The 16,834-nt window shown below is 50.5% G+C and overlaps 7 protein-coding genes across 7 annotated transcripts; 3 read left to right on the forward strand and 4 right to left on the reverse strand.

Moving 5' to 3' along the window:
* Window positions 1-813: 813 nt before the first annotated feature.
* M409DRAFT_30727 (uncharacterized protein) lies at window positions 814-1,121 on the forward strand (the record flags this gene model as incomplete). The annotated part of the gene is made up of 2 exons (XM_033810058.1): window positions 814-1,005; window positions 1,059-1,121. The coding sequence occupies 2 exons, from the start codon at window positions 814-816 to the stop codon at window positions 1,119-1,121; spliced, it is 255 nt and encodes an 84-aa protein (XP_033659658.1).
* Window positions 1,122-2,084: 963 nt separating this feature from the next.
* Window positions 2,085-3,983, reverse strand: M409DRAFT_30728 (uncharacterized protein; the record flags this gene model as incomplete). The annotated part of the gene is made up of 3 exons (XM_033810059.1): window positions 2,085-3,278; window positions 3,330-3,631; window positions 3,683-3,983. The coding sequence occupies 3 exons, from the start codon at window positions 3,981-3,983 to the stop codon at window positions 2,085-2,087; spliced, it is 1,797 nt and encodes a 598-aa protein (XP_033659659.1).
* A 746-nt stretch (window positions 3,984-4,729) lies between these two features.
* Window positions 4,730-5,695, reverse strand: M409DRAFT_30729 (uncharacterized protein; the record flags this gene model as incomplete). The annotated part of the gene is made up of 1 exon (XM_033810060.1): window positions 4,730-5,695. One exon carries the CDS (start codon window positions 5,693-5,695, stop codon window positions 4,730-4,732), a length of 966 nt encoding a protein of 321 aa, XP_033659660.1.
* A 1,009-nt stretch (window positions 5,696-6,704) lies between these two features.
* On the forward strand, window positions 6,705-7,755 carry M409DRAFT_30730 (uncharacterized protein; the record flags this gene model as incomplete). Its single annotated transcript, XM_033810061.1, has 3 exons — window positions 6,705-6,822; window positions 6,874-7,362; window positions 7,412-7,755. The coding sequence occupies 3 exons, from the start codon at window positions 6,705-6,707 to the stop codon at window positions 7,753-7,755; spliced, it is 951 nt and encodes a 316-aa protein (XP_033659661.1).
* Window positions 7,756-8,775: 1,020 nt separating this feature from the next.
* Window positions 8,776-9,681, reverse strand: M409DRAFT_71470 (uncharacterized protein; the record flags this gene model as incomplete). The annotated part of the gene is made up of 2 exons (XM_033819183.1): window positions 8,776-9,277; window positions 9,335-9,681. 2 exons carry the CDS (start codon window positions 9,679-9,681, stop codon window positions 8,776-8,778), a joined length of 849 nt encoding a protein of 282 aa, XP_033659662.1.
* A 2,285-nt stretch (window positions 9,682-11,966) lies between these two features.
* M409DRAFT_61362 (uncharacterized protein) lies at window positions 11,967-12,969 on the reverse strand (the record flags this gene model as incomplete). Its single annotated transcript, XM_033814724.1, has 2 exons — window positions 11,967-12,274; window positions 12,483-12,969. 2 exons carry the CDS (start codon window positions 12,967-12,969, stop codon window positions 11,967-11,969), a joined length of 795 nt encoding a protein of 264 aa, XP_033659663.1.
* An 813-nt stretch (window positions 12,970-13,782) lies between these two features.
* M409DRAFT_71471 (uncharacterized protein) lies at window positions 13,783-16,388 on the forward strand (the record flags this gene model as incomplete). Its single annotated transcript, XM_033819184.1, has 8 exons — window positions 13,783-14,150; window positions 14,204-14,304; window positions 14,358-14,476; window positions 14,538-15,357; window positions 15,411-15,597; window positions 15,628-15,721; window positions 15,770-16,180; window positions 16,233-16,388. The coding sequence occupies 8 exons, from the start codon at window positions 13,783-13,785 to the stop codon at window positions 16,386-16,388; spliced, it is 2,256 nt and encodes a 751-aa protein (XP_033659664.1).
* Between the last annotated feature and the right edge of the window lie 446 nt (window positions 16,389-16,834).

Raw genomic sequence — 16,834 nt, forward strand, 5'->3', positions numbered from 1 at the left:
CCTGTATCGTCACACCACACCCCCCATGAGAACGTTCAATCACCGCCACCAGCCCGCTGGGCAATTTATGAAACAATGCATTTGTGGCAATACTGCACTCGTGGCAATACTGCGTGCCTGCAACGTCGCCAGGCGCAAATATAGCAGGAGGACCATTATTGCACTTTTACGACACTGCAAGCAGGCCAGATTGCAGAAAGACAATGTTGCTGGTCATGAAATAGTGCGGTCCTTCAACAATATTGCAGTCGTCGCACGAGCTATATTACATAGAGGCAATGTTGTCCCTAAGCGCGCGCTAAAGGGGTTGACTGCGCTTAAAATAGCAGGTGGATGAACGCCACGGTCTGTATGGTCGCGCCGTTTATAAGCCCATTCATGTTGCCGACCAGGCCATCTCAGATGACTCTTTCATTGGGAAAGCTGACAGAGAATTAGAGTCACCGTCTCTGGACTGCGCGCGGTTTCCACTATCGAGCCTAGTCTTTGGTTCAGGCCCGTTCCCGGCCAGGACCCCGAGGGAAGTGGCGAGCACTTGTACTAACAGATGGAAAGCCGTAGTCAGGATCCTGTAAACAGGATTCGCGGCAAAATTGAGCTTCAACCTTTACCCGTCTTTTAGATTTCCAGAATCTCCCTTCGCGCTACCGCTATAGAGCATGGGAGCCGCTCGTTCCATTCGAAGACGAGGAATCCAGCTTCTGGGTATTGTTTGAATGCTTCCAAGGCGATGCTACTAATACTGGTACGTTCGCGCCATGCGATGGGGCTGCACGCAGGAAGGTGAACGGAATTGCATCAATATTACCTACTATGGCTCGTCGACCTCCCTCGAGTCTGCGTAAAGACGTGTTCAGGAAGCGCAGTCGCACAGTCGAGAAGAAAGCGGACGAAATTGCGAAGCTATCTGGCGCCCAGGTGTATGTTGTAATGCTCCACCACGGCCAATTCTACGTCTATACTTCTCACAACACAAATGCGTGGCCACCATCTAAAGACCAAATTGTACGTATCTTTTGTAGGAGGCGAGGGCGCCCGACACTTACGTGACGATACAGGATCAGAGCTTCCCGGTTCCGAAAAGGACTGCTCCTACCAACTTCAAGGTCGCCAAGGACTAGTGCCTGGCCTACGAACTCGAGCGCGATCCGAGCACATCCAGGAAAGTCCTGATTATGATCCGTCATGCCTATGGAGATGATGCACTTCCGTCTCAGCGTGGAGCGGCGACAATGAAATTGTTAGAAAAGAGGAGACGAAAGAAGAGTTGCGTCGCCTAGAAGAAGGGTTCCCGAGAGGGGGTCAAATTCCACACCTAACCTACACAACTTTGCTCGTAGCGAAATGTACTTATGAGAACGCAGTTACTGCACAGTCTCCTTGCTTCCGTCTCAATCTATTCAAAATGGGTAGACGCCTAGCAACAAGTTTGATGAGGGAGTCGTAAGTACAGAATAATGTCTCCTTTTATCCAATCGATAGACAAGAATTGACAAACACTTTCTCACTATTTAGAGAACGCTATCGACGAGACAATACGTACGAGGACAGCCTAAGTTCGACCTCTATACAGTCAACATCTTAATTTGTAAGTTTATGGACATAGGACCCCAAAGTTTGTTAACTTATATGAACTTTTAGGGGATATGGAAGTAAGTCCATCGGGTCTTTCAGCTAGTAGGGACTTTTAAGCTTTAAGGCCGACAACACAGATGGGAATGAGACCTTAAACCTTAAAAGTCCCTACTAGCTGAAAGACCCGATGGACTTACGTCCATATCCCCCAAAAGTTCATATAAGCTAACGAGCTTTATGGTCCCATGTCCATAAGCCTGACATACCCATAAAATCCGACAGCGTTGATGGACTTATCACCATAGAGCTTCAATAGCCATGAAACTTGACGGGTGTATGGCTATACTCCCTCGAATTCGTGAAGACTAACGGACCTAGACAGGTCAATACTCACAAACGCTCGCGCAGTAGCTTTACTCATTAGAATACTCATATGAAGTAACAGGCTCAATCCAGAGAGAAAAATATATGCGCGAGCGAATTCGATTAATGCGTGCTCGTAGGCCACCCTAATCTACCCTAATTCTAGTTGCATTTGGCAAGTCCGATTGATCTTCCAGAGGGAGAGGCCTCTTTTCAAGCCTCTCGGGCGCATCCCAGAATGTCACATCTGTAGAGTTTCTAGATGCAGCATCTGAAACGCTTTGAATAGGAGAGAGTTCAAGGCCCAGACTTTCCAGACTGCGAGGAAAATCTATGCCTGTTTGCATCTCTGGGATATTCAGTGGCGGCGAGGCCAGCGCTGTCCCGAAAAAGCAGCGGAATTGATCTCTGAGGATTCCAAATGATGACACATAATTCTTGCCGGGGCGTATGATTGGCGGCTTCTGATATATGTAGTATAGGAGCAGTGAGGTCCGATCGTCGTCAAACGACGCTTCATGAGGCAACCCCATTCGATCATCCGCACGAAGCTGCGAGATATTCTGTGTAAGCCTGGCTTCCTCAATGTGTACTGGTTGAGTGGCTTCCAGGAAGGCTTCAACATTGCGACTGATGGCTTGAACAGCGGCCTTCATGTCATCACACTGGTAGGTTCGGTCTTGGCAAAAGCTCCTGAGAAAGCTCTCAATAGACTGTGTCAGACATGCCAAATTTTCGTGCGCCAAGATGGGAGACGGCCTGTCGCTGATGTTGCCAAAACCAAGCCGCGTAGAATATTTGGCGAAGTCTGCTACCTTGGTCGGCGAAAGCTGGAACCGGGATCCACTGTGGCCCTTACGGAGGCAAAGATTTCTCGAGGTGACTAACTGCGGGAAATTCTGCCAGGCGTCAAGCCAGAGCTTGCGGTAAGCAGTGTCGAAAGTGTCGTTGCTTCCTTCTATAGCCATTTGAGCACGTTCAAAGCAGTCCTTGAACATGGCTCTGATCGAATGCTTGAATCTCTCAGGCAAGAGCAGCTTCATAGCGTCGGATGCCAAAGACAGGAGTTTGGTATCCTCCATGAACAACGTCAGAGAAAGGATTCGCCCTTGATTGTTTAAGCATCTTGAGCGAATCATGTTTCTCTTTGCCTTGTTCTGAACTTTCTCAAATACGGTAAAGTCCTCGAAAGCTTCCGCTATGCGCGTAGAATCATCTGAGGAGAGTTCGGGATACCTTCCCTCTAGCTTCTGGACGGTGTAAATTGTCGCTGAGTGAGGTTCGTCGCCACAGGTTTGTAACCAAAATTGATAGATCAAATCGAGATAGTACGCAACTTCCTTGAAGGTTTAATCAGCTTAAAGCTTATATTTGTCTTGACAGCCACCAACCTCGTGACATCGCGAGCTTTCAATGCGGTGCAGACCTAATTTAAAATTTGTCCAGAGTCCTGGGTATGGCCATAACCGTCTCATGTATTCCGCTAGTGATACAACCCCGGACACTTTGGCATTGTCTAGGAACTGCATGAAACGTCTCTTCCCTTTGGTCGTCTTTTCCTTCCAGGAATTTGCAAGCCTGGCGTCGCCTTTAGATTCGTAGTAGCAAGCGATTCGATAGATGTCGCCGTCGCTGTTTGGCTCAAGAACTGCATTAGAGCTACGCAAGTACTCTAGAAGCACAGCATCATGTGCTGTCAGCGTGTTAGTAGTCTGTATGGCGAGTCTGTCCTCTAGGGTCTTACTTTCGAACACGAGTCCAGGCCAGCATTGATCATCTTGGGCCAGATGCATCTTGCCGGCCTCCAGACGATGTTTCCCATCCAGGCAGACATACCGGCCATCTATCGCGCGAACAAGGATGGGATTTTCATTCCTCCGACATCCATTAGCCTCGAAAGTATTGTAGAGTGCCTTAACATGCGCAGCGTTGAGAGGTTTGTATTGTGGTGTAGTTGTATTTGGATGCCAGTCGTCTTCGTAGACGAGATCCCGTATAGGTAAGACCTCTCTCGATTTAAAAGTCTCGTATTTCCTAATGGACATTTCGATTTCATTTGGCTCCATCTACGGTTGTGATCGACTCTGGTTGTTCGGCTATGTATTAACGCCGTTCCGCCTTGACCATGGGCTCTAAAGGGCTTTATCAGCTCTTTGCCTGCGATGCTTGAAGCAAACAATCAGCATTTCGCAGCCATAATATAGGCGCTTCTAGAAGCGGCGTGACGCCGAGAGCAGGTTTCGACCCCTGCATGGGTCTATAAAGCTTCTGTCGGAAGGATAAGCGCTCCGATAGAGGACCCTCCGAGCGAAGGACCCCCGGGGGGGGGGGGGGGGGGGCTGTCATTGGGAAATGGCAAGAGAAGAGAGTTGGAACGCTATTAATAGACACTCGAATTGAGAGGTGCCTCTGCTACGGGATATTTGAAAGCTCGTTTCGTACTATTGTAGCTCAAAACCGAGTTCGCCCCCATCCTTGCTAGCCTACACATCGTAAATTGGCACACGTGATTGCCTCGTTGCCTTTCATTGTTCGTTTCGAGATCCCGGTTTTGGACACCCGGAAACTAAGTGAGGAGAAGCTGCAGGAGCAGACACCGCATGGGAATGGCCAGGATTCAAAACCGTCCGCCTACAATACGTCTCATACACACTTCCGAGAATACGCCATGCTTCCATCCTGATAGCTTTCGACCTATTATCCTTCTCTTGCCTCGATTCTAGCGGCACACGAGATAACTCAAAGACAGTAAAGTCGAGCTGATTCTCGAGCGTCGCGAGACAATTCTCGCTCAAAGAGTATTCTGATAAGTCTGTTGCGCGGGTGTACCTCGTCGTCGTTTAGCGGAACTTTGTGAATCCAAGGCCAGCTCGTCCGCCGACGTGTCGGAGCTGAAAGATCCTTCCGCACTGGTAGATGGGCCTTCTGTGCGACTCTCTGTCTGGCTGATTGATGCTACTTCAGTAGACGTCTTCAAGGCAGTAGTGTTTGCATTGGTAATGAAGCAATCGCGCTGTTGTTGTGTCCACTCCCTAGCATTGCGGTATGCCGCAGCTCCATTACGGAAGCTATCCGCGGTGTCTGTCACCGCATAAGCCCGTAGTTGAGTCATATAGTAGTCCGCCTCGCTACTCGAGGACTCCCTCGGATGGGTCGCAAACAATTTTAGCTGACCGTCGCTGTACGTTGCTGCCACTGTGTACGCATTGCCGTCGTAAACGGGTGTGGAGTTGCCATAGTTCTGGAGCTTGAACATTCCTCGGGCGCCAGCCCAGCCGTCGTACATCGCCTGTCTGTGCGCTACATCTGGTTTTCCTGACGCGCCCTTACCCTCTAGGAAGAAATTTGGCGCGGCTGGGCGGCTGGTGGCGTTGGACGGAATGATGTACTGGTCTAGGTCGTCGCGAACGCGCTCGTGTATCTGTTTTGGCCTTGCTCCATAGTATTTGTCCGGATTGGGCGCCGATAGTTCAGGATCTAGTTTTGCCAATCTATAGAAGGGCATGGTGCCAGCGCTGTAAAACTGCTTGTCCTTCAGGCCAGTGATAGTTGGTATTACCTCAGCCATCGCATCGCCCTCTGAAATCGCCCTCCTATTGTCTCTCTTGAATTGTTTAAATCTGTCTTCAGAGAATTTTGACGGGGAGAGAGAAGATCGGCTCTCAGCAAGAACTTCCCGAATCGCATCAACATTCCCTGGTTCAGGCGCTTCGCCATCCGTGTCTTCGTACCCGTCGGGGTAGACCCCTCTGTCCATGGCCTTCTGCACAAATTCCGCACTATATGTTGTGGTTTTGGTCTTTTCTGATGCCCTGCTCTTTGACCTGCTGGACGACCGTGTCCGCTTGGATCTTTGGGAGCTGGACTGGCTCATTGTGTTGTCCAACGTGGATGTGTCTGCGTACTTCGTTTCGTTAGCCATTTATCAAGTGCCTCTTGTCGTACACTCACTCCGCGGAGCTTGCCCAGGTCTGGCCCTCCGTTCTCTGCAAACTGTTTCAGACGCCGCGTGCGCGATCTCAGGGCTCGTGGTGACGCTGGTAATCCCTCTCCTTTCACTGCTGGTTTAAAATGACTCGGCTTAGTACGACGATCAAACTCTTGCAACGCCCTGCGTGTAAGAGGGACTCGTGACAGTGTATCCCAAAAGTGTGGAGAGTAGCTACTACCGTCAATCTTTCTTCTCTTTGCGCTTGTTTTTTGCCCTCCGTCTGCCGCCAATGAGTTGTCTCGAGGTCTTTTCTGGTGATGTCTGTGCTCTTGCGGTACCACCATGAGATCTGAAATGTGCTCAGAAACGAATTGAGCGACGGCTCTCATCTTATCACATATCACATGGAGCTGACGAAGAACTGGAGATCGATGAGGAGGTGTGCTGCACGTTTCGGCAAGCGCCCGGGCGTGTTTCGCGATTCGCTCTAAGGCCGCACCAACCTCAAAATTGAGTCATGACCCCAAAACGGGACGCGCCGCTCAGGCCAATCCCGGGTTCACTATCTTTAGCTGCAACGACAGCGCCGAACCTGGCTTTCCAACTCCACGACCAATCTCCTTCTTCTCCCGCTCACGCTCGAGCAGAAGGCCCGCCCCTCCCTCAGCGATCTCTTCGTATGCGAGCGGCGCCCTCGATCACATGACTCGAAGCAGGTTGCGGACTAGATGCGAAAGAGCGAATAAGTAAAGCAAGATGCCTTGAGTCTGCCACTGGAAGTTCACCTGGATGAGAGATACAAGCGAAGCGAAATCTCCACGACTACTCCAGCCAGATGTCGGAAACTCTGCATGCTGATGTCTTTATCCAAAAAGTACAGAGCAAGAGGATCGGGGGAAGGTACTCATTGATTAGCAAGCTTGGTGAAGGCGGCTTCGGCGCTGTGTATCTTGGTGCGTACTGTACGCCGGGTTCCGCATAAGGACGAAGCTGACTTGTTCGAGGTCGAGACTCCAATACTGGCTCTGATGTAGCTTTGAAGTTGGAGCATAAGTCCGTGGCACCATCAATCTTACAGGAAGAATCACGAAAGTATGAGGCATTCCAAGGGCTGAAAGGGTTTCCTAGAGAGTACTGGTATGGTTGGCACGATGATTACAAAGTTATGGCCTTTGAACTGCTCGGACCCAGCCTTGAAGACCTCCTCGTATTTTGTGGCGGCCGCTTCTCTCTGAAAACGACTCTTCTTCTCGTGGACCAGCTCTTAACCAGGCTGGAGACCCTACACTCGAAAAACGTAGTCCACCGCGATGTCAAGCCTCAGAACTTCTTACTTGGATGCGGACGTAATGGCAGTGTGGTACATGTCACCGACTTTGGCCTGGCTGATGAGTATATCGAAGGGCACAACGACACTGCCACGGGAACGCCGCGACGCAGTTGTTTGACTGGCACAGCAAGGTTTGCCAGCATTCGAGGGCATGAGGGTCGAGGTACGTCCGTATGACTACTGCGCGAGCAAGTTCACTAATTTACATTAAGTCCAGTCGCCGGGAGACGATTTGGAATCCCTTGCTTATATGATGGTGTACTTCATGCATGGCAGTCTTCCGTGGCAAGGGTTAAGGGTGCATTGCATGGGCGAGAAAGAGAAAGCAATAATGGAGAAGAAGATCACCATACCAGCTGAAGAGCTGTGTCGAGGATTAAATGAAGTGTTCGTCACGTTCGTGAAGCACGTAAAGTCTCTACAATCTGCAACGCAACCGGACTACGCCATGCTGAGAGAGATGTTTCGAAGTGTGGCGGCGAAGGAATCTGTAGAATACGATGATGTCTTCGACTGGACTGTGCGCGTGTATAATGAGAATGGAGGGGGTTTGTAGCGAACGAGGCCGATGTATGGAACTTGTTCTTGAATCAAGTCCAGGTCTCGAGACTCCTTTTCAGTGTACAGGGCGTATGCATATTTTGGATCGATTGTGTGCGATCATCTCGATACACTCTAAGAGTGCTTTGGCTAGAAGGAAGAAATTCTGCAGATCTCTTACTACACAGTCCTCGTGTACATGGCGGCCGACCAAGGTCATGCTGCCAACTTGGCTCAACAAAAAGGTTGCAACTGCGTCAAGTCGACGACATTTTTCGCGGACGAGAAAGAGATGTTCTCGGGATCTTGTACACTCACGATGCTGGAAGCAAAATGTGTCTTACCGTCCGTTCTCCTCCAGATATCGATGGAGTCCTTCTTCAGTGTACGAAGCTATCTCGCAAGCAAGTGGCTTTCGCGCCGCAGTCATGTTCTGGTGAGCCATGATATCAGATTGAGTGCTGGACGATGGTGTTCGGTGCACGGGATGGCCAGCATCGATAAGTCAACTTACCGGGCCTCTAGGCAACGAATCACCGCTGCAGAGGTGGGGCAAAGCTCACTGTCTGGCGATGCAAAGCTGTAGGCAACAGGGACGAGCGTGTCGCTTCTATTTCATTCTGATGTGCCAGCTCCTTCGGTTCCCAAACATGAACGATCGATGGGAGATCCCAGTTTCCCGTCTATATCTTTCGCTCTCTTTTGCACTCCTCTACTGTACAGTATTGAGAATGGAACGTTTGAGATATGAGGCCGCATGCGACTTGATGTGACGTGTCGTTGTCGATATGACAGGGCACGAACCCTGCCGCCTTCCTAAGTGGGCTGTCACAGCGGCGTAACACAAGGAAGAACATATACAAATAGATTTCTGAAGCCGGTCGACCATTTCCTCAGCGCATGCGTAGGATGACGTATCAGAATGGCAGAGCTGCAGAAAACCTCGGACGCTTCTAGCCACTGCCCCACCTTCCTTTTGCCGTTCACATGGGAGCCTGCCTTCGTGGCTCATAGTTTCCTTCGAGTCCTGGGTTGCTTAGAACTTTGAAGGAGCACCGAACAACAAAGCAGACAATTTGGGGTTGTTAATGGACCGCGTTCTCTCCAGCGCACTTGGCCCGTTGCGTCCCCAGACAAAAACCTTCCGAGCCGGGTCTGCGCCATGTTGAAGAAGAGCCTGCACGACCGGAATATTCTCCTTGTCGCATGCCAAGTATAGAGGTGTAGGAAGAAAAGACATAGCCTTCTGCTTCCACGCGACAGAATTGGTGTGGCGATGTGCATTTACGTCGACTCCTTTCCGCGCAAGAAAGTCGACTAGTTCGGCGCCTTCGCGCTGATTTTTCCTCTCAACAGCACTGTGCAGGAGATTTCCGTGCATAACGTCGGCTCCCTTTTCGAGTAGGAGATGGACCACCTGGATGTCGCCAAGAGCGATCGCACTAGCGAGTACGGGGAGGTCAAGCTCATAACGAGCGTTGATATCCGCTCCGTGGTCGATGAGCCAATTCATGAAGTCTTTGTCATGGATCGCGAAACTATGAAGCATTTCAGTATAGCCAGTGTCTGGGTGATTGCAGCGCTATGATATTTACCAGAGCGGGGAAGCTGCCCAGAGAGTATTGTTGATGTCCCAACCAAAATCAAGGAGTATTCGTATACACATTCTATCCTTGCGCTGAAACGCTTCAGCGACGACATCTTCGGAGAGCACCCGATTCTCTTCCAACAGAATCTGTAGAATATCGGGTTTCCGTAGTGTAACAGCTTCAAGCTTGTTACGCAGGCTTGCTCCTTCCTTTAGACCTAGGCTCGTTTGCCGGACTGTCTGCTCGTCGCCCACACGCACAGACTCGAGAGCAGCTTGCTCTTGACCGTCGGGCTCGCACAGATACTGGAGGATTTCGTCAAAGTTCGCCTCGGTAGCGTGTGGTTGTGTCATCTTTGCGATCTTAGGTTGAAAGAGGAATGAATGTGGAGAGGGCAGATAACGTGAGGTATATACGACAGCTGTTTGCGCTAAGTCACAATAACGACCAATCAAGTTGCTGCGCAAGCGACCATCCCAACCGAGGAACTAACGAGCTAATCACATCGGCACGCCTCGACACACAGCAGCGCATGCTCTTACGACGGCCTTTCCATCCGAACCAGAGCTCCATTTGGGTCACGGACCTGCAGCACATTTGCATTTGGAGACCTCTCCGTCTGCGACCAAGCATTTCGAATCCAGACCACCGGCAAGCTGTTCATTCCCTGTGGCCAATTCGCAGCCAATTCGAGACTGCGACCAGAGATACTGCAGCTTAACAGTGTTGCCCCCTCACGGGTTGTTCGCATCGGGTAGCCGGCCCACATGTGTGGCGAATGGGTCTGTTGGGGCGCTGCAGACGTGGTGGCCTGAGTTGAAGATGCAGCAGCCGAAGTTGCAGCAGTTGAAGACGAGGCAGTTGATGACCGAGAAGAACCCTCAGTTTGTGGCCACAACTGCGTCCTTTCTAAAACCAGTTGCGCCTTGTTGTCCTTGAAAAAGCTGACCAACTCCCCCTTAGGTGGTATGATCCCACGAATATCGGCCTCCTGATAATAAGCCGATCTCATGTCCAGGCTTACTGCTCGAAGGCAGTTTCGAACTTGTTCTATAACGGGTCCTACTGCGCCAGACTCTTCGTTGCTTGCGAAGACACCCCATGCAGTTGTGGAGGCGGGAAAGTGGTTGATGTGTGTTTTCATCAAGTTCGTGACCGCAGTCAACATGGCCTCGTGATGTTGGTGGCTTTGTTGAGGGAGATTCTGCTTTGTGTTGGCATCAAAATCTCCTGGATATGGTGATATATGCGCCAGGATGATGGCTGACTTTCCGAGAATAACAACACATGTACAACCATTGAGACCCTTGGTGCCGATCGCTTTGGTGCGAGATTTGATGTCGTGTATCAAGATATCCTTGTCGTCTACGCCGACCTCCAGAAGTTGGTTTCCTCTCTTTAATCTTTGATACAAAGTGGCCATGATCATCAACAGCGAGCGACAATGATTTCGTACTAGAGGGGAAGGTAAAAGCACAATTTTTGAGATGTTCTCTCGTACTGCGATGCATGATACAAGTATATCCACGGCACTTCACGCAATTGTGTGACTATGCACGGAGCAACAGGCAACCATCGTGCGACAACTGCTTCTGACATGTCTAATGCAACGTCATTTCTGGGTTTCCAGGTGAAATGCTGAAATACAAAGCAAAGTAGAGCAAAGCAAAGCAAAGTGGAGCAGAGCAAAGCGAAGCAATACAAAGCAGAGCAGTACAAAGCAAAGCAAAGCAGAGCAGTGCCGAGCAGTGCCGAGCAGTGCCGAGCAGTGCCGAGCAGCGGCAGCGCAGGACAGATGTGATCACCTTTTCGGATCACTGACCGCAACTTTCAATCTTATCGGACGACTTTGTTACAGTCTTGGAGGACCTCGAAATCACCAGCATGACCTTGCATGTTCAATTTTCGAATCAGCAACAAATTGTATCCTAACGTCCCGTCGCAGAATGAAAATGCGAAGCAGCAGCATAAGTGCCACTGTCTTCTGCGCTGGTCGCTCAAGTGCCAAGCTTTTGGAACCCCGCGATCTTTGTGTGCTTGTCTGGCACCGCTGCAATCTGCTCCATTCTGGTGTTCTGAGCCTTTTTCCACACGCATGAAATATTCCTGAGCGAGCGATAGTTCGGAAATCATCGAAGAGTACGTCCCAGTCCGACTGCCAGATCGACCAGACGCACACAAAGTCAAGCACGTCCAGTATTCGCACCACCAACTTCATTTCTGGTCAGCACCGCCAGACATCTATCACTTAGCCGTTGCGTAGCGACACAGTCCCTGCGACACTTCCGTCATGCCGAGCGAAGGAGATCGCATCCTTGCGGTCGGTGACGAAGATGTTGAAGATACGGGAAAACTGGAGGAGACCGCGACAAATTTTGTAAGAGATGCAGAAGTTTCTTCTCGCGGGAGGGAGACGCTGATTCTGGCCTAGGCTGGCGACAACCTGACGTTAGATGCCGAAGAGGTCGTTGGCGAAAATTTTCAAGAGGTCGATCGATCGGTGCGGGCGATTCTGGTGAGGAAAAATTGCGCCGAAGGAGCAGTGCGTGTATTTGGCAACAAAGTATGGAACGTGGTGACTGGACCTCAAGAGAAGGGATTCGTAATTATTTGCCTTGGCGAGGGAGAATACTGCAGATTACTTGGGACTCCCACGATCCGATATTTCCGCCGGTCCAAATCTTGAAGGCAGTACAAACTTCAGCAGAGCTTCACTCAGCTGCAGAGAGAATTCCAATTTCCCGCTCAGCCCGATGGTTGGTCCCTCGTTTATGTCAATAAACGGCAACGGATGGCCAGCGTACGTACACCTCATGCGCAGGTCAACATCGCCCACGCCGTGCTGTTCAAGGAAAGTCAACAAGTCGCTGAGCTTGAAGTCTAGCACCGGCCCAGGTGACGTGAGTGCTGTGTCTGAGGTTGTACGATGTACAGTCTGCACTGCTCCTGCGATTCTCTTTTAGTGTTATTGTCAGCCAGTGGTCTGGGACTTGCCATACCGTCGACAACAGATAAGTTAGCATCGGTGCCAGCGACTATAGTCAGATTCGAAGGTTCCACGTTATATACTCCGGCGGTCATAATATTCAGATTGGATGCATTGGCTTCGTAGGGTATTAGTGGCTTTGACACCGCAGTACCTGCTGTCACATACCATATATATTCTCTGCCCCCGAGTGCTTGCGTTTCAGAGTCTTCGCATGCAAATCCTTGGTCGCAATATCATGCGAATCGGCTTGGTTGGCTCTGGTAACCAGTACTGCGACATTATAGGCCTTATCCAGAGCTGCGGCAAGATCCTTCAGTGATTGGGGATGTGGCACGTCTGTCCACCATTGCTTCAGATCTGGCAGCATGTCGCTGAAGTTTACAGACACGAGCTTGGTCATGCTCGCTGCATGCGTAAACAGCACAAACAAGTCCAGACCGAAGATATTGTAAACGTTCTCTAGGGTGTCGCGCGCTCGTGTCCTCACACTACGAGCTGCGCTGGAACGTTGCTGCAACGTCTTCTGGTCTTCGCAAAGAATGCCGTGCCAATGTTGGAAGTCTTTCAGACGTGAAGGCAAGAAAATCTCCTCACAAGCAAATGCCTGCCGTTTCTTTTCGAGATTTTCAAGGAGCCACCCATAATCAGGCATTTTGTAGACTGTACTTCGGGGCTTTGCGTCGTCGTGTAAATGCAAGAGTGTCTCAAATAGCGAAGCAAAGAAGGGCGAAGCAAAGAAGAAAAGAAGGCGAAGCAGCAAAGGAAAGGAAGGCAATGCAAAGGAGGGCAAAGCAAAGGAGGGCAAAGCAAAGGAGGGCAAAGCAAAGGATGGCGAAGCAAGGACCAAGAGCTGAGGCACGGCATGTTTCGCGACACATTACTGGTGGAACCACGCGTCATGTGCGGCATGACTCTGCACCCTATTGCAAAAAAGTCACCCTTTTGCTGTGCCGGTTGTCTTGTCTTGTTGTTTTCACCCCCTGATCTAACTCGGACCAAAATCGGCCATGTGCCTCCGAACGAGACCAACAATCAAGCACCGAGTTGACTGGTGTGATCTTGTCCACGAGAGCAACAGAGCGTTCTCTACGACACCGTGAAGTCCACATGCCTGGTGCACTTCTCGATCGATTGCTTTGGTTGGCCTACACTTCGGTTCGTAGCCTGCATGCAAGCACGGAAGTCTACGCGAGATGTTGGCAGCAATCTGCGTTCGGAATCTCTTGGTGCCTCTCTATAATGCATGAAATCAATAGATGCATAACGGTTGTAGATCCTGACGCAGACTAGGACCAACAGAGCAGATCCTCGAATGGTCTAGGAAAGCGTACAAGAATGCGGTATAAGAGCGAGCAATGGGTGCTTGTTGAACGGTATTTTCGATCTCTCGAGCATCAGCTTTCACTCCAAGAAACCCCCAACAGCAGCTTCCCTCTCGTCCGCTCGAGGATCTCCTGAACTCACCATGCCTCCCACTAAAAGCATTACGCCATCTTGCAATGGACAGTTCAATACAACAGATACTCCTCCGAGCAGCCCTGTTCTGGAAGATGTTCATGGTCTCATATCGACTCGTTCGAAAAGTTCAGATGGCACCACCGCCATTCAGCTTTTGCAGAAAATACTTGCTGCTGTGAGAGACGAGTCCACCTCATCGTTGGAGGAAAAATCTCCTATCAAATCAGATGATACCGACGACCAGGAATCAAAACTCCGTTCTAAGGTGATCGACGAGGTGCCTGAAAGTACCATCTCTCTGGTGTCGAATGATACCAGATCTAGCTCAGCTGGACTGCGTGCTTCTAAATTGGACTACAAGAAAGTTAACGAGGTGTAAGTCTTCTGATTAAGCACATAAAGCATGTGCTTATATTGTGGATTCGCAGCTGGGACAAGAAAGCGTACAGCTACAAGCTTGCTGAGCCGCTCCCTTCCATGGACGTCGACGAACTCGACCAGTACATATTCGTGGTTCGTGAGAGGACTGGTAAGCAGGAGTACGGTTTAAGACACGTCCCACGGCTGATGCTCGATTCGCAGACAGGAAGACGCTAGCCGCAGTGTCTTACATTGATGTGAAGTCCATTAAGCTTCGCGGAATGCTAAGGACGATCTTGAAAGACGTCCGAAGCATCTGTCTCCAAGAAGACAAGCCTTCTGTATGAAAACTCGTATTATACATAAGGCACATCACCAAGACTGAGCTCACCCTGCGAACAGATCGAGGCGAACCTGCTGTACAGCTTCCTCCCTGAGATGAAGACGCTTGCGTACAGCACTGGCTCAGATGGTGCTATAATCAGACAAGCCGAACATTCCAAAATTCTATTCGAATTCCTTGAGTCTACTTATGCGCGGACGTCTCAACGCCTCGGTTCACTTCTTCGCAGCAATGAAATCACATACGATCTGCTTTGGGCCCTCTTCAAGCCGAATACAGAGATCTATACGACCTGCGCTGGCACGGACGAGCCCATGTGTGTCACGGTGAATCATAGTGAGGAGAAGGAAATGCCGAACGGAACCAAATACTTTCATGTCGAATGCCGCCATTTCGATTACGATGGGAAGATATTCGGAGAAGCGACTGTGGAACTCGCCGTTGAGAAGTTCCGCGGGTCGAAACGGATCGAGCTCCTTCCAGCGTTTCCTCTGCAATATCATCAACACTCAGCAGATGTCAGCAAACAGCTCATCGACTGCGGCCGGCGATTTTTGACCTTGGTGGGAACAGCACACCACAAACACTATGAGGGTTACGCATTCAGGAAAGACGACAAGGGACGCCTCATTAGAACATTCATCAAAAGCCGAATCATGGTGGATGCGTCATACTTCCATCGCATCAATCCAAATTACGGGAAACCCCAGGTCGATGAGCACCAAATGCATGAATGGGGCGGCGTGGTTCTCGTACGCCCGGACGAGAAGAAGGCTGACGTGAGGAATGCAAACGTGGAATCGGGCGACTTGAAAGACGCGGAGTTGTTGACGTGCTGCCCGACTGTTCCAGGATTCAGTTTGGAAGACAAACAGTGGTGTACGTACCTAACCACTACCTTCGAGGGTCGTTCAGACGCTTACAAGATATAGTCGAGTTTGCTGTTGCCAAAATCAGCGACATAGACTGGGAGCCCTCTTCATTTGACGCTCTCTCCATTCCTGCTAAGCAGAAAAAGCTCATTCAAGCTCTTAGCAAGTCCTATCTCCATCGGGACTCTAAGAGCAGCTTTGACGACTTCATATCTGGAAAAGGGCAAGGACTCAACATACTGCTGCAGTAAGTCGTCAAACTTTGCATTATGTCTAGTCTTGCTGATGCGCCAAACAGTGGGCCCCCCGGGGTCGGCAAAACACTGACCGCTGAAGCCATGTCTGAGTATCTTCGAAGACCGCTTTACGTGGTATGACGCTGCCCTTGGCTTGTTCATGCTCTCCGCTAACTGATCAAGATATCTGCTGGAGAGCTAGGAACCGACATCAAGGAGCTTGAGGCCAAGCTGTCTCGGATCTTTAAGACAGCGAGACACTGGAAGGCGACTCTTCTCCTAGATGAGGCGGACGTGTTCGTCGAGCAGCGTGCTAATAGCGATATCTACCGCAATGCTCTAGTCTGCGTGTTCTTGCGCAAGCTTGAGTATTACGACGGAATCCTGTTTCTCACGACTAATCGAGTGACAACGATTGATGAAGCGATTGCTAGTAGAATACACCTCGCACTGCGGTATCACGCGCTAAACGAAAGAGGGCGGAAATCTGTATGGAATAACTTCCTAAGGAGAGCAAGCACGACACAGGGTCGTTCCGACTGCGGCCCAGAAGAACTCACTATTCTGGCAAAGGCGGTTCTAAATGGGCGAGAGGTAAGGTTCACATATACTCGATAAGACTGAGCTGACTTTGAGCGTGTCTTAGATCAAGAATACGGTGTCCTTGGCTCAGGCTTTGGCGGAATCCGAAGGCTGTCGAGTGTCTTTGTCACACCTCGAAGAGGCTATCGAATCGAACAAGCACTTCCAGACCGACTTCCGTGGAGCAGGCCAGATTGAAAACATGCATTCTTATACGTAGTGTAGCTACTCTACTGCATGTCTACGCCCGCATTGCTCCACGAATAGTATCAATCATTAGCTCGCCATTTATTTCCAAGGTCAAATTGATTCTTCGTCTAATCAAGGGCGAATCAACGCCGGTGGTTTGCCAAGCGAAAACTTTCCGATTGTCTGGATTACGTCATTTCCTCTGCGGTCGACCATTCACCCTACCGTCGACTTCCCACCCTGACGTCGACCTCCATCTTCCCCAGCCGTCGACCTGCTCCCCAGCGGTCGACCTCCCACCCTGCCGTCGACCTCCTCCACAGCCGTCGACCTCCTACCCTGCCGTCGACCACCCACCCTGACCTCGACCACCCACCCTGACCTCGACCACCCACCCTGACCTCGACCTCCCACCCTGCCGTCGACCACCCACCCTGACCTCGACCACCCACCCTGACCTCGACCACCCACCCTGCC

This window comes from Zasmidium cellare, assembly GCF_010093935.1.
Source record: "Zasmidium cellare ATCC 36951 unplaced genomic scaffold M409scaffold_71, whole genome shotgun sequence".
NCBI classification, from domain to species: Eukaryota; Fungi; Ascomycota; class Dothideomycetes; order Mycosphaerellales; family Mycosphaerellaceae; genus Zasmidium; species Zasmidium cellare.